General features: G+C 55.0%; 2 protein-coding genes across 5 annotated transcripts in view; one reads left to right on the top strand and one right to left on the bottom strand.

Moving 5' to 3' along the window:
• GRHL3 (grainyhead like transcription factor 3) overlaps window positions 1-10,859 on the top strand; it is a 33,380-nt gene extending 22,521 nt beyond the window's left edge. For 2 of the 3 annotated variants that reach the window (XM_036088996.2, XM_078073632.1), the window contains 6 exons: window positions 111-244; window positions 1,907-1,941; window positions 3,081-3,169; window positions 4,258-4,343; window positions 5,823-5,887; window positions 9,909-10,859. In XM_036088996.2, coding sequence (XP_035944889.1) covers window positions 111-244; window positions 1,907-1,941; window positions 3,081-3,169; window positions 4,258-4,343; window positions 5,823-5,887; window positions 9,909-10,023 — 524 coding nt within the window. In that variant the 3' untranslated portion in view covers window positions 10,024-10,859. The remainder of the gene's footprint in view (window positions 1-110; window positions 245-1,906; window positions 1,942-3,080; window positions 3,170-4,257; window positions 4,344-5,822; window positions 5,888-9,908) is intronic. The other variant, XM_036088998.2, reaches the window with a different exon arrangement.
• Window positions 10,860-14,954: 4,095 nt separating this feature from the next.
• STPG1 (sperm tail PG-rich repeat containing 1) overlaps window positions 14,955-16,145 on the bottom strand; it is a 44,198-nt gene continuing 43,007 nt past the window's right edge. For both annotated transcript variants that reach the window (XM_036089029.1, XM_036089032.1), the window contains one exon: window positions 14,955-16,063. In XM_036089029.1, coding sequence (XP_035944922.1) covers window positions 15,987-16,063 — 77 coding nt within the window. In that variant the 3' untranslated portion in view covers window positions 14,955-15,986. The remainder of the gene's footprint in view (window positions 16,064-16,145) is intronic.

Raw genomic sequence — 16,145 nt, 5'->3', positions numbered from 1 at the left:
GGGCCAGGGGCTGGGCTGGCCTGGGGCGAAGGGGAGAAGGAGACTGGAGGGCAGAGGCTGGGGGTGTGAACGGAGAGGTCCCAGATGCAGTGCCGTCCTTTTCCCATCAGGCATCAAGGGCTGCCTGCTGTCCGGCTTCAGGGGCAACGAGACCACGTACCTGCGGCCCGAGGCTGACCTGGAGACCCCGCCGGTGCTGTTCATCCCCAACGTGCATTTCTCCGGCCTGCAGCGTCCTGGAGGGGTGAGGGTCTCGGCCAGAGAGGGTCCCGGCCCCTGGGTGGGACCTGATCGGCGCAGACCTGTGGCGAGCACCCTGCCACTGGGCCACTACAGGCCAGTTTAGACGTGTTTAGGTCCGATAATTTTTACATCAAAATGAAAATGCTTTTATTGAATCCCATGGGATTAAAAAACATACGCATGTTCATACAACATTAATGACCTTTTCTACTGAAGAGAAGAAGGTCAATGAAGAAACGGACCTTATAACCGTCAAAACGTTCATGCTTGGGGCGCGCATGGAAGTTTCTGATTTCTGAGCCCCAAATTAGATGGCGGCCGAATCCAAGCTGGATCATGGTGGTCATGGCAACGCTTGTGAGCGCTCACTATGCACCAGGCACTGCTCTCCATGCTTCCCACGCGCCACCTCCTCTCCCCCTCCCTACCGCCCTACCAGATGGGTACTGTCATTCTCCCCGGATTCGTGGGGTGGACGTTGAGGCACAGAGACCAAACCCCACGGCATGGGCAGAGCCAGGGTTTGGACCCAGGCACCTTGGCTTCAGAAGCCGAGCCCGCGAACCCCAGCTACACCACCTCTCAGGCCGGGGAGCCCTCCTTTGAGGTAGATACTGTTGTCCCTCCATTTTCCAGAGAAGGCCGCACGGCAGGTCAGTGGGGGAATCAGGATTGCAGAGCCTGTCTAGTAGTTTGCTTCCATATTAAAAAATTTGACTATTTCCTTCCATCGAGGTCCCCCCCCCCCCCCCCCCCGTGTAGGTGGGAACGTTTGCAGAAATAGCTCTTGCTGTCCAAGCTGTGTTCAGTGCACTGACCTCAAACAGTAAGAGGTTGTGGAACCAAAAGAGCAGTCAGCACTGATGTGGCCACTGGTGACACCTAAAGCCCTTCCTGTGTCCACCGTCCTCCCTTCACTGCCCCCCAGGCCCCGGAAGCGCTTCTGTGGCCCCGTAGTCCGGTGGCTGCATGACCCCGGTGTCTCTCCCCAGCCAGAGGCCCCAAGTCGGGAGATGACTGCTCTCATGGGATTAAGGGCCCTGTGGCCAGGTTGACGGCTGCTCTGCGGGGAAGAGGGAGGCCCCCAGGCTTTGCCCCTGTGAGCCTGGGTTAGGGGGGCGGGGAGGTCTGAATCCTGACTCTGCCTCCTACGGGTGTGTTACCTCGGGAGGCTCTCCACCCTCTTGGGCAGGCCTGGGTGCTTCCCGTCATGGGACTGGTGATGCCTGGGCCAGACAGCACAGTGCCAGGCGCTTAGGGGCGTTCCAGAGAGTGCCCTTTCCCCTCACCCCCCTTTCCCTTTGTGCTTCTGCTCCCACTTCCCAGTTCCCAGCTGCACGGCAGTGTGCAGTCCTGGCCCTTCTGGGCAAGCTGGGGCTCAGGTGGGGCTCGTGGAGTCCGCCATATTTCTTCAGCACCTCCTGGGTCCACGGAGCCCTTGACTCGTTCTACCTGGGCTGGATCCTACCTTTCGACTCAAGATCTCAGCTCATTTAAGAGGACTTAATCTGAGCGGAATGGGCTGGAAAGGCATTGCAACTCCATCTCCCCTCCTCCCCCCCCACCCAGAGATTGGGCCCCCTCCCCCCAGAAAGCCTCCAGCAGTGGAGGGCCCCTCTCATCTTCCTCGTGTGATGGAAAATGTCTTTCCTCTTCATTGCAGGCTGTGCCCTCGGCGGGTCAGAGCAGCTCCAACAGGTACGGAGAGAAGCAGCTAGGGGCCTCCTCACCCACCTTGCCTGGCCCCCTACTGCTTGTGCTGCCCCCCAAGCCAGGGCCCGGGCACTGAGGAGGCAACCGGGAGACTCTGCCCCCAGCCCCCAAGCTAGATTCAGGCTCCTTTCTCACTGAAACTGCCCACGTTTTTATGGGTTTGTTTTATGTGAAAAGTTGGCAAATCTCTGGCGAGACACATGCTTGTAAAAAGGGAAAGAAGAAGCCTCTGAGATGGTAGTGCAGATTTGGACAGCAGGGAGGGGACGCTGTGCCGCAGGACCGACCAGGGGGTCCACCCCTCCCCCCCAGACTCCAGGAGGCGAGGGAGGGGCCCGGTGCCTTGGCCCCTCCTGACGTCCTTCCCTCTTGGCCTAGAGATCTGCCCGAGTGGGAGCACGGCCTCATGGGCCTGAGGCCGGGACGAAAGGGTGGCGTGTAAAAGGGAAAGCTCATTTGTTGTTGACCTCAGTGTCCTCCCCACCCCGAAGAAGGGGTACTTTTCATGCGGGGCTTCCATACCAAATCAGGTCACTTATCCCCTCACCACAGCCCCAGCAGGTCGGGCAAGCAGGGGTTATTGCTCTACTTGACTGATGAGGAAGCAGAGGCTCAGAGAAGTGCAGTGACTTGGCCAAGCTCACACAGTGCTTGCATAGCATCGGCATGGACCCTAAGTCTGCCTTACTCCAAATCCCACAGCCCTGCCCCCTCTCCCTGCCTCCTGGCCAAGTGGATTCTTTCAAAAAAGAATCCTATCGATGGTAAAACAACAGTCAGCATTCACGGAGGCCCTGCTGTGCACCACACGCGGTTCTAGAAGCAGTTTGCGTGATCTCCTGCAGCCTCACAACTTTATGAAGTCTTGTTGTCATTGTTTTGTCACCCCATTGGATAGATGGGGACCCTGAGGGACTACGAGACTCCCCCCAAGTCACCCAGCTAGTGAGTGGGATTTGAACCTAGGCAGTCCCAACTCCGGAACCTGTTGCTTTAACTGCCATCCCACTGCTTTGGGCCTGCCCTCATGGGATCTTCTGAGCTCTGGGGCCCCTTCCAACTCTGGGATCCCCCTGGGTTCCTCACGAGCCCCTCCCTGTCGCCTCCTCCCCGCCCCCCGCCAGGCTGCCTCTGAAACGCACCTGCTCACCCTTCACGGAGGAGTTTGAGCCTCTGCCCTCCAAAAAGGCCAAGGAAGACGATCTTCAGAGAGGTACCTTGACTCCCGGCCCATCTGTTCTCTGAGCCCACCATAGAGCCCCCAGCTCCCCATGAGGCCTGCCCCAAAGCCTCAAACACCCACCATGGCCCAGGCAGCCAGGGCAGCATCCGTCCCAGCAGAGAGGGCACAAGGGGCCGCCTTACTCCTCTGAGCTGGAGTTGGGCCAAACCTTGAGGGTGGGGTAGGCACCAGGGGAGCACCCAGAGTGCTTGGAGAGAGGTCCATGGAGCTGGAGGGCTTCTGCTTCCTCTGGCCTTGTTGGACATGGGCATCCTGCGGCAGTTGGAAAAGGCAACAGGCTCATTATGTTGGGCAAGCTCCCTGCCTTCTCTACTGGGGGTTGGGAGCAGAGTTGGGTTTCCATACCTGGCTTTCTGGCTTTGACAGCCTGAATCTGTGACTTCCTGGGAGAGGGGGACATGCCCAAACCTCTGGGGGCTGTAGCTGATTATCAAGGAGAAACCAACCAGCAGCTAAGATCAAAAGCTTCCGGCAACCTTCAATTGAGCCTTGTACTGCACTTGGTATTTAAAATGTCATGTCATTAATTCCCCAACGACTCTGTGAAATAGAGGGCGGGGCCACCTCTATTTCCCATGTGGATAAAGTGAGGCTCAGTGATGGAAAAATGTCTTCAAGGTCACCTAGCTGGCAGGTGGTAGAGCGGGGATTGGAACTTGCCCAAATCAGCACAGTCTGAGTGGGACCTGCAGAGCTGGGTGGTATTTCCCCATCTGGGTACAGACCCTCAGCAAGGATTTGCCCTTTCTGCAGAAATCAATCTTATGTTAAAAGTAATATTTTGGGGGGCGCCTGGGTGGCTCAGTAGGTTAGGCATCTACCTTCTGCTCAGGTCATGATCTCAGGGTCCTGGGATTGAGCCCCGCAAGGGGCTCTCTGCTCGGCAGGGAACCCGCTTCTCCCTCTCCCTTTCCCTCTGTGCCGTCTCTCTCTCAAATAAATAAATAAAATCTTTAAAAAATAATAATAATATTTTTAAAGATTCTCCCATCCCCTGAGGTATTCCCGGGCTGATCTGTCCTCCCCTTACCACTAAACCCCACCCCTTTGCCTCTCAGTTCTGTTGTATGTGCGGAGGGAGACCGAGGAGGTGTTTGATGCCCTCATGTTGAAGACCCCAGACCTGAAGGGGCTGAGGAATGCGGTAAGAGGCTCTGTGACACCCCCACAGCCCTGGCCAGACCCCACTCTGTGTTCCTGTCCCCCACTCTTCACTCCACAGTACTGATTTCCCACAGGAAGGCTCTGAGGAGGAATATGCTGGAACTCTGGCTTTCTGATGGTCCACCTGTCCCACCCCGCTGGGGGGGGCCTACAGGCCTGGCTGGTGGGGGCGTGCCTCTGTGATGTTATCTCCCAGCCAGAACCCTGGCTCCACCCTGGGAGTCACACACACCATAAATCCTCCTTAATCTGATGGCTGCTGTCTGACAGGCCAGAGCTTTTTGTTGGCTTTGCAAACCTGTTTCTGTTTTAATGGGAATGAAACCCAAAAAGGCCAGGCCCCAGAGACGGTCTTTTTTTCTTTTCCAGGGGGCCTCATTCCTCCAGCTTGTGGTTGGCTGGGGGGCGCTGGCGGGGGGGCGGCGAAAGGTGGCGTCTGGGCAAGGAGACTGTCCCCAACCCCCCAAACTGCCAGAGAGCGGGTGGAACAGCTTTGAACGAAACCCACAGCAGCTTTGTGGCTCAGCTAAAAACTGAGCAAACACAAGTCTCCAGCTGGGCTTGAAGGTTGAACCACAGAGGACAGCCAGAGGGTTCCAAGATGGCGGGCTGGGGAGGGGAAAATGAACCCGTAGTAACACCAACTACCTTTTACTGAAGACCCACTACGTGCCAGGCATTTTGTCAGGCATGCGACGTTTGCTAGCTCACCATATTCTTGTAATACCACCAAAAAGTGGGTACTATTATTACCTGTTCATTTCCATGAGGAAACAGCCTCCCAGAGGTCAGGTGACTTGCCAAAGTGGCTAGAAGTGACAGAGCTGCAGTCCAGCCCAAGCTCTCTCCACTCTGCTGTGCCCTACTGGTCCCTTCATGGATCATCCGTCCTGCTTGGCTGGAACCAGCCCCAGAAGCTGGCCTCACAAAAGGCCATTAATGTCACTTAGACTCAGAATCTTTGGGCCAGTTTAGTCCCTTCTTCTAGCAGCCCTATGAGGTAGGCAGGCATGACCATTTCCGCCACTAGCTTGCCCAGAGTTGGTAGCTGCTGAGTGGGGGGCCCCCGGCACTGGCATGATGTGGGTCTGGCTTTAGGCAGGGGTTGGGGGACCTGGTGGATGCTCCTTGGGATATATTACAGCTACTAAACGTGCCGTCTGTCAAGAGTTTGTTGTGATGCAGGAAGGCTTATAACATGCGATGTGAAGTAAAAGAAGTTCTATAAAGCTCCATGTGGAATACAAAAAATCTGCACCCATGGCCAAAAGATGGGAAAGAGTGTACCCAGATGTTTATCTCTGGGAAACAGGATTACGGACAGTTGTAATTTTCTTCTTTGTATTTTTCCGCAGTAGGGATGTATATTTTAAAATCAGGAAATAAAGTCATAGTATAAAAGGCTGGAATAGATCCAGTTTGGGCAGCAGACAACAAATCCCCTACTGTTCTCTTCCAGATCTCTGAGAAGTATGGCTTCCCTGAAGAGAACATTTACAAAGTCTACAAGAAATGTAAGCGGGGGTAAGTGCTCAGTACAGCTCTCCCTCCCATTCCCCCCCTTGCTGCCCCTTTCTATCTAAAATGTTGGCTCAGGCTGCTCCCAGTGGGCTGGCTTTGTGGCGAGGACAAGGCCTTGGAGTTGGGCCGAAAGCCCCCAGTCAGGCAAGACACCTGTAGAGACCAGACATTGACCAGCACCAGGAAGGAAAGGAAGGGCAGACAGATGGAAGGGTCTTTGTAGAGACCACAGGTAGAGGGCCAGTGCAGGCCCAGAGATCAGACGACCCGGGTCCACACCCCGAGGCCACGGGATAGCCAAGTCATTTGATTATAATGCTGGTGATCCTGACTACCATTCCCTCGTCCGCCTACCATGTGTCAGATGTGGGGCTACGCATACCCCACTTAACTCTCACAGCCACACTATGAGGTAGACACCATGACCCACCCTTCACAGATAGGGAAACTGAGGCTCAGAGGTGCTAAGCGGTATTCAGGGCCGGGAGCTGCAGAGGAAAGACACGGAGGCAGAAGGGCCCAGCAGTGTTGCTACCGGTCGAGTCAGGGGCCCAAGGAGGGAGCGGCTGGCCAGGAGTCTGGAAAGGGTGTGGAGATTGGGCGTGGTTTTGAGGGAACCCGCCCCGGATGCTCCACAGGCCTCCACCTTCAGGTCTGGATGAGGCAGGAGGGAGTGAAGCTTTACCTTCCAGAGGGCCAGGCAGTGTGGCACCTACTCTGGGTTCCTGGGGGTTAGTGCTAAACACCACAGCATCCTTTACTACCCGCCCAGGCAGCGGGGGGAGATGGAGGGCCATGTGGTGACTGCTTCTCCCCCACCCCCACCCCAGGTTTTAGTCCCCCTGGTCAGAGCCAGTGAGCTGGACCCTCACAGCCCTTGCTAACCAAGTCCCTGCACCAGCCCAGCGTGGGGCCTCCGGGCAGTGAGGAATTGTCGGCATCATTCCTTGCCCAGAGGACCCACTCCCGGCCCCCTGCCCACAGCTCAGACCCTGTCCTCCTGCTCTGGACAGTGTAACTCCAGCTACACTTACTGGTGGCCCCTGGAAGGTGCTTGGGCATTGCCCCACGGCCACTCTGCGGGCTTTCCTTTTCAGAAGGCTTTGCAAAGCCAGGCAGGTTTTGTACCCAGGCTGAGGCCCCATCCAGGCAGGCCCAGGGGCTGGCCTCCCACCCTCCCTCCTCTTTGGTTCCCACCCAGCCTCTCACAGAAGGGCAGGGGGCGGGGGGTGGGGGGCGGCGGGGAGGTGTGCCGTCCCGCAGCCCCTGGGAAAGGACCCGTTTGGTTTTGGTTGTATGAGTGTCTAGGGTTTTTGTGTGTTTTTTTCCTTCCAAGTTTCGGTTTCAAACTGGGGCTCACACACTCTCTGGGGCGGAATCCACCTCCTCGCAGAGGGCAGGCTCTGCTTTGCCCAGACAAGCCCAGCCCCACTGCCCCTTTGGTGCCAGCGCCCGTCCCCCCCCACCCGCACTGCGGCCCCACCTGCCGCCGGCCTCCCTGATGGGTCCCCTGGCAGGCTGGGCCGAGGGGCTAGGAAGTGTGTGTGTGTGTGTGTGTGTGTGTGATTTGGGGGCGGGTGTATGCATACGAGGGTGCCCCGGCCCCACTGGCAGAACTGCAGATCTTTCCCTTTAACGTTAGCCAGCTATTTAAATCCTAATTTAAAAGCTTCCATGTGTGGAGCACTTTCTATGTGCCAGGCGCTGGGCTAAGTAACTCCCAGGCATCATCTCATTGACCCTTTGAGTTTGGTATGATTTTCTGTATTTCTACAGATGAGGAAACTGACGTTCAGGTAGGCCCGGGGTCACAGTTAGTAACCAGCAGAAGGAATCCTAGCCTGTCTGAAGCTTGTGCACGCACCACTATTTTATCTTGCCTCCCGCTTGTTCCTCTGACCGCTAAGCAGTGTGCAAATAGGGGCTGTGGCCCGGCCCTTTATGTGCCTAGCCCCATAGCCCAGGGCATCACTTAGCGGCCCTTCAGAGGCGCCCCACACCCCCAACCACCGAGACCTCAGGCCTAGGTCATCTGAGATGCGTAAATGAGAAGAGTCCGCAAAAAAACCTTTTGGGAGAGGAGAGGCCAAGCTCCTCTGCCACATGTCCCTCATGTCACACTCTCTTCCTCTGAGGAACAGAAAATTCTAATCAGTGGCCTCGCTTATTTTCACAGAACCCTCCCGAAAGTCCTGTGGACAAAGGTAGATAACAATCAGCTATACAAGCACCACTGAGTGCTTGAAAGATGAACAAATACATTGTTTTGCTGGCAGCTGGCCAAGGGTTTCGGGCAGCCCGGGACGAAGACAGCTAGAAGCTGGCTAGCGACAAGAGGCCCACATTCTGGGGCAGCGGTTCCCAGCAAGCCCTGCCTCTAGGGCCCAGCTGTCACTGACCTCTGAGGGGGAGGGTCTGGGGGCTTGTGTGGGGTGCCTGGTGTGGAGGTGTGCCCTCTGGGCCCGCTGGGAGCCCTGCTAGGGCGTGGGTGGCAGGCAGCCTTCAAGTTCCTGCAGGCAAGGCACTCGGTGCCCGGCACCGAGAAGCACCCCGGAAATACCACTCTCAGAAACCAACACAAACCTGGCCACTGACCAAGCGCTCACCCCTCTGGCCCAGCCTGCAGCCCCCAGATGGAGATCCCTCTGTGAGATGAAAGAATGGCTGACGGGATCTGAGGAAGTGGGAGCCTGTAATTAGACACCGGCAGTCAGCACCCGGCCTGGGAGCCTGAGCCCAGCCCTCCTTCCAGAAAGCAGCCGCATCTGGATGCTACTGCACAGATGTGGGATGTAGGCCAGAGGCTTAGGCTCACTGCTTTGGCAAGGTCTCCATCCTCCGGACCTGGGGGATGGCAGGGACGGGGCTACCACCTCCTGTGGGGGGGGTCCCTGGAAAAGCAGACAGCTCCCTGCCAGGAGCACTATCCTGAGACCCATAGCCCCCCACTCCTGCCCCACTTGAAATAACCTCGCCCCCATCTGAACTCTCCCCCAGGCCTGGATTTTGCCGTTCTCATATATGCTGCTTCCTGACTTATATTTGTAGTGTTGTTTTTCTTTCTAAAAAATGGTACAGTGGAAAGAGACAAAAGTCTGGATGCAAGTCCCAGCTCTGCCATGTTTTAACTGTGTGACCCTAGGCAAATGACTCTGCTTCTTTGAACCTCAGCTTCCCCATCTACCAACTGGAGTAAAAGGGTTCTAAGGATTCCTTTTCTCAGGCCCTACTAGATTCTAAACTCCTGGAGGGCAGGGTCTAGGATCTCTGTGTGGCCCTTGTTTTTGTTTGGAACAAGACCCTGCCCATGAAGAGGCCTCAGTCAACGCTAGTGGGGTGGATGGATGAAGACCCCCGCCTCCATTACAAAGGGGAGGCTGATGTGGTCGGGCCCGGAGGCTCTTCATCAGGAAGGCAGCTGCTAGCGGGGGACCCTGGGCATACACTGTGGCTTTGACGCTCTGCGGGGGGCCACAGCACGGAGGCCCTGTCCCTCTTGGGTTGGCCCAGGTCCCTGCCTGAAGAGCATGGGGAGAGAGGGCTCTCCTCCCCCTCGAGTCTCTTGCGCCACCCATGAGGTTTCAGCTTCATGGGGGTGGAACTGAGAGGGGCCTTATGTGGCACCTGCCTCTGGCTCAGGCAGGCACACCTGAGTGACACATCGCAGCCTCCTATTGAACCCAAACCACGCTGGTCCACCCACCACGCCTCTTGCGCTTGAACTCTCACTTTGTGTCCGCGTCCCATCTGGCCTGGGGACGAAGGAGCACTGCGTCTTCCCCAGTCAGTCTGGTGCGGTCGGGGCCGTGGTTGGAGGTGTGGCTCGGCCACTTGGGGAATGTGCCTTCCACTGCCACGTGGGACAATGAGTACCCACCTTTGTTGTTATGACAGTCTGGAGAAAGTTCATGAGGTGCCTGGAATGTTGGGGGCACCCAATAGGGAGTACTATCATCCTTACCACCAGAGGCCCTGAAAACAAGGGGCCTGCCACATTCTAGACACATCTCCTCTTCTCTTCCAGAATCTTGGTCAACATGGACAACAACATCATTCAGCACTACAGCAATCACGTCGCCTTCCTACTGGACATGGGGGAGCTTGATGGCAAGATTCAGATCATCCTCAAGGAGCTGTAAGGCCCAAGCATCCACCCCCCTCGGACCCCTTGGGGTAGGAGTAGGCTCCAGGCAAGGAACCGTCTGGGAAGTGGCCCCACGCCACACACAACCTCTCCTCATGCCTCAGTGCTGTTACTTGAATGCCCTCCCTGAGGGAAGAGGCCCTCACATTGCAAACCCACAGATGCCAAGGTCAGGAAGGGACCTACGAGGTGTCCTGACCTGAACCTCAACTCGTGCTTGAATCTACGCTGGATTTCCTGCCAGTGCCGGCCCAGCCAGAGACAGCGCCAGCTTGGCTAACGTCCCCACAGCTGTCTCCTCCTCAGAAGACCGTGTTCTCTCAGTCCATCTCCTGGTTGGCTATTCAGGTGGTGGAAGCGGACCCTCTTTCCCCCACAGCTTCCTGACTCTTGTCCGGCTTTCATTCTTGATTCTTCTATCCACTTCAGACCCTTTGGTCAATTAGCTGGAAAACTCTTTTGATTTTCAGTGTAAACAATTTTTAAATGTTACCAGGGTGGAAACACTCTCTTTCTCACGGATTTCCTCAATACAAGATGTAAATAATCGAGCTGATTGGAACAAAATAGCTGCTGTAAAAGAAACAACTTCCATGCCTGTTCGCTGATGTACACATTTCTTATTTACAATTGTCATTTATGTTATATATATAGAATTATATATTGTATATACATGCAACATTTTATATTTTTCATGGATACATTTTTATCATTTCAAAAAATGTGTATTTCACATTCTTGGACTATTTTTTTTTAGCTGTTATTCAATTATGCATTTTGTATACTCACATGGTATTTAGTAATAAAATTCTCCCTATGTATTACTTCAAATACTACACATATTCCTTTTGTGAAAGTCTTCCCAGGAAGAGAGGGTGAAAGTAGATTAGGCCCGCCCCCTTCCGTCCTGCGGGTGGTTTACCCTGGACTCGAAGGCTGGTGGCGCATCCTGGGCACTGGAGAAGCAGAGGTGCCCCCTGGAAGGCAGCAGGATCCTGATGTCGAGATCTCTGTCTGGCGCGGTCACACAGGCTGAATGTTATGACCTTGGGACCATTGACTAGAGATGGAGAAGTCCCGGGAAGGTCCAGGATGGCCTTGCCACGGACCGCACAGCTGGGGCCAGTAGGCAGAGCCCACGGCTGGGAGCCACGTGGCCTGAGTTCTTGTGCCACCTCTGCCCCCACACTCCGGGCCAAGTCATTTTCCCTGCAGCTGACTCAGCAGCTTACAGAAATGGGTGCTCCTATCTCTTCCCAGCTCTGCGGTCATGACATCATGTTGGTACATGGGGGAGTATTTATGCCCCAGAAATTGACAACTGCTACAAATCAAGGCCTTTATTTCCTCTAGGGAACAAATGACAAATCAGAGCATCTGTCCTTCTTTCCTTTCTTCCTTCCTTTGCCAGCTTCCTAGCACACCACCACCTCTAGGCCTCAGTTTCTTTAGCTATGAATGAGGGTTCTACGTGGGTCTTTGTAACTATCATCTTTAGAGCACCAGAGCTGATTGGTGGGTCTCAGAGGCCACCTCGATGTGGGGGAGGGGACAGCTGCAGCCCCTGAGGATCCTCCCGACTTCACTCATGGTGGATCAGCTTTTCCCCTTTTACACATCAGGGTTTCCCGTAAACTTTTGTCTGAACAAAACTTTTAAACCGTTTGTAAACCACAGATGCCTCCAAGGGCCTCTCAGCTCTGACAGTCGGAGCCAGTGGTCTTAATTCCCACGGCCCTGCCTGGAGTCAGGGCCAGGGCCAGGGCCAGGGTCAGGCCAGCGAGGCCCGAATCTCAGGCACAAAAATTAGGAGGAGTCAAAGAGCTCAGTAATCAAGTGAAATCAATGCAATGTTTTTTGGTTTTTTGTTTTTTTAAATAAAGGCAAAAACAAATCCACAATGAACAAAATATCAACATTTGAAGCCAGGATCAGTATTACTTATGTCTCCTGTGACCTCAGACACCCGTATGGCTTGCATGGCACCGGCTCGAGGGACCCTGTAGGCAGCCAAATGGCTGTGTCCATTCCAGGCCTCACGACAGCTATGACGTCACCCAAGCTGTCAGCGCAGGACAACGCGTGAGGGGGGGATGGCAGGGTGTGTGCAGGGGGTCGGCACATGGCCAGGCGCACCGGAGGTGCTCGGCATCTGCTCACTTCCTTCCTTCTTGAGCTTCCTGCCAGAAGCAGCTGGGAAGCCGGCAGATGGTGCTTCTCCAGCTTGGTTTCCCCCTTGGAATCACCTGGGCAGCTTTTATCCCTTTGCCCACTGCCCAGACCCCACGGCCTGGAGCATTTCTTTATCTATTTTTTAAAATTTTATTTGTTTTGGGGCACCTGGGTGGCTCAGTCGTTAAGCGTCTGCCTTCGGCTCAGGTCATGATCCCAGGGTCCTGGGATCGAGCCCCGCATCGGGCTCCCTGCTCCGTAGGAAGCCTGCTTCTCCCTCTCCCGCTCCCCCTGCTTGTGTTCCCTCTCTCGCTGTCTCTCTCTCTCTGTGAAATAAATAAATAAAATATTAAAAAAATAAAATTTTGTTTTTAAGTAAACTCTACACCCAACGTGGGGCTCGAACTCACGATCGCAAGATCAAGTGTCACATGCTCTACCGACTGAGCCAGCCAGGTGCCCCCGCCCTGGAGCATTTAAATCAGAATTTCTGGGGGTGGACCCAGACCTCAAAACTTTTTAAAGCACCCTGGTGATTACAGTGTGCAGTCAAGGTCAAGAACCACTGCTGCAGAGAGGCCATAATTATACAGGCCTTGAAGCCTTTGTCATCTGCCAGGGTCTGGCTGGATTAATACACACAAGGAATCAGTATCCGCGCAAAGCCTGCCGCAGGGCTCAGGAAGAGAGCCGGGCAGCCCCACACCCGCCATCCAGCAGCCGCAGTAAAGCCACGAGGGCTCGGTTCTCCTCAGCAAAGCCACCACATGATGAGACCAGGGCTGTCAATGCCTACAAAAGCCATTTGAGCCTCACAGAGAGGCCTGCCCTCTGAGAAGTCAGGGACCAAGCGTGCCTCCTGAGCCTGACAGCTGCCATTTTAGGACCGTCTTTTACTCCAAAGAGTCAAAGGGGGAAAGGAGTTAAAGTAATTCCTTTCCAAACAGGAGTGACTTTAGAAAGGTGGCCGTCAGCTGGTGGAGAGTGCATCCCCTGCCTGGTGGCTTTCCCCTGGAAGACAAGTAGCCGGTGAGGGGGGAAAGGGATGAAGGAGGAAAGCAGGCGTGAGGTATGAGTGAGTGAGGGAATGAAGAGAAGGAAGGGAGGGAGGGAAAGAAAGAGGAGGGAGGGAGGAGGATAAATAGGAGAACAGCAGACGAGTGAGCAAATGGAAGCCAAATGGAGTTGAGCAATTAAGTGTATTTATTAGACCTTCGCTACCCTAAGTGTGGTCCATGGACCAGCAGCATCAGCATCGCCTGAGAGCTCGCTAGAAATGCTTACACCAAAAACTAGTACAATGTTCTATGTCAATTATATCTCAAAAAAAAAAAAAAGAAAATGAAATGCAGACTCTCAGGCCCCATCCCAGATCTACAGAATCTGCCTTTTATAACAAGCTATCCAAGTGATTTGCATGCACATTAAAATTCGGAAAATACTTTAATAAACTATCATTGTATCCTAACCCTAACTGGACACATTATCATCATGCTGGGAACTTTAATACAGATACCAAGGCCCAGACCCTCCCTCAGATTAATTAAATCAGAACTCTAAGGGTTGGGGCCTGGGCAGCCTGTCTCTGTAACAGCTCCCAAGGTGATCCTAACGTATGGCCAGGGTCTGAGAACCGCTGGGCTGGACAGCGCTGTAGACAGCTCATGACACGTTAAGAGAGGCTAGACATGGTCAAGACAGACCCTCCGAGCTCAGGGCCTCAGCTCCACTCATGTCTTTGATAGAACCCAGATTCAGACTGGCCAAGGGCAGCCCTGCCATTCTTTTTCCCAGAGTCCCCTCTTTCCTGACCCCACGTGGAGGGGGCTCCTCTGGAGAGATGGCCTTTACCTGCTGGTGCTCAGCCTGGCTGCCCAAGGGCAGGAGAGTTCCCAGCATGATGATAATGTGTCCAGCTCATTTTCCTATACATTTCCCAGCCTCTGCCCACAGAGACCCCAGGGCCGGCGGCGTCCAGCCCAATCGCCTGCTGAAGGTCCCCCAGGGTCAGAGGGACCTAAAAATCAAGGCGTTGGGGTCTGGCCCCATTGTCAAAAGTCTGGGGTCAAAGAAAGGTACAGCATCAATTGCCAACTTTGCAAGGGTCCTTCCAGAACTTCTACCACCCCAGGGGACAACGGATGGCCTGCAGAAGTTTCCTTTAGCCCCAACAAAAAATTTCAAGTTGAAAGATGGTTGTCAACATCTCCAATCAGGAGATTTCACATTTTAAAGACTTCCCAGATTCCGTTGAAACTCTGCGGATGTGGCCACAGTTAAGCTGGAGCCGTGTTGGATGCCCCTTCGGACGAGCGGCCTCAGCTCCCACTCCCCATCCCGGCCTTACCTACTTTCCTCCACGCACTACCTGCCCAGCCCCTGGAAGTGTTGACCTTGAGCCCCGGAATTTGAATCTGACTCTTTTCCTTCAAGGAGAAGCTACGGACCCGACGGGAGGGGAACACAAAGCATCCTGCCCCGAGGTCCAGCCTTGCACGGTGCTTTGCTGGGTGCTCCAGGCCACCTCCCACGCACCCCAAGACAGCGGGCATTGGCGGGAATCTGGGGTTCACAAAAAGGCCAGCTCTTGTGAGATGCAAGAATTCAGTTTAATTGGCTATGGTATTCTATCCTTCTCCCTCCCTCTTCCTCACCCACCCCTCCCCAAAGGGAGGGCCAGTCAGCAGCCATTCTGACAGGAAGGCCGTTCTCTGGTCACAGAGAAAAATCAGAGGCAGGGCCCGGGGAGTGAGAGGTCTTGACTATGTGGGGCACGGGAAGGGGGCTGCACCAGAGCCCTGCACTTGCAGACGGGAACAACGGTATTTGGGGAAGGAGGGGATGGGTGCTCAGTTCCAGTTCCCCTTGGTTCTTTGGGAATCTCTTCCTCTTGCCAGGAGGAAACCGATTTGGCAGGCCAGAAAATATCCACTAAAGACTGTGTCGCACTTGAGCAGGAGGTCTGGGAGGAGATGGAGGCCAGGCCCGGGGACAGGAAGTCCCAGGGAAAGAAAGAACCTGCAGGCGCCAAGTGGTGCGTGGCCTCCCTGCCCCTCAGAATCGCAGTTTCCAGGGCCCTGGCTCCGGCAGGCTCCTGCCCACATGGGCTGCCCAATACTGAGCCACTAAGTGGATGTGGTGGCCTCTCCTGAAGGCGGGTAATGAACACAAGTGACCACGGTGACTGGCTGCCATGCTCTTCCCAAACATGAGATACGAAGGCTGAGCTGGAGGCAAGGGCCCGGGCAACCCCTTCATGTCTGTCACGTGCACCTCTGGGCCTTCCCAGCTCCTGAGACTCCAGGGGAAGTCTGCAAGTCAAGGCCGAAGGATGGGAGTGTGCCTGTGCTGCGGTCCTGTGTGGTCCACCCAGCAGGTGCACTCTGGACCCCAGAGCCGTGGCTCAGCATCAGGCTTCTAGATGTGGAATCTGCTGTTGGCCACTTTCTCCCTGGAGTCTGAGCTTCAGCAGCCCCCTACATCCATGGGGAGGCCTGCGAAAGCCAGCATGGACAGGTGCACGGCCAGGTAACCAAGGGAGGCTCTGTCCACTCCTCATTTCTGCTCAGGAAACCACTGGAGTCCAATCTCCAGGGGGCAGCTCAAGACAAGGACAAACGCAGGAGCCCAGCTCTACACCAGCCGGGGGCGGAGGGGACGGGGGCAGAGCTGCCCCCCGGGGAGTCATCTGTCACTCATGAAATGGGCATTCTCTGAATGAACGTCCTGGGGAACCTGGGTGGGGCAGCTGGTGGCCAGGGTTCTCCCTGAGCTTGTGTGAGGTCCCTACAGCACTGGGATCCATTTGTTGTCCTCGTTGTAGAGAAAGGACTGCTTTCCAGGGAATTCTGGCCTATACGTGGCTGTGAGGCAAGAGAGAGGGAGAGAGAGAGAGAGAGAGAGACAATATTAAGAGAGCAAAGGCCAGTTACTCAAGCCCCTGTC

This window comes from Halichoerus grypus, chromosome 5, assembly GCF_964656455.1.
Source record: "Halichoerus grypus chromosome 5, mHalGry1.hap1.1, whole genome shotgun sequence".
Classification (NCBI taxonomy): Eukaryota; Metazoa; Chordata; class Mammalia; order Carnivora; family Phocidae; genus Halichoerus; species Halichoerus grypus.
Note: the sequence above shows the minus strand (reverse complement) of the source record. Positions and strands in the feature narration are given on the sequence as shown.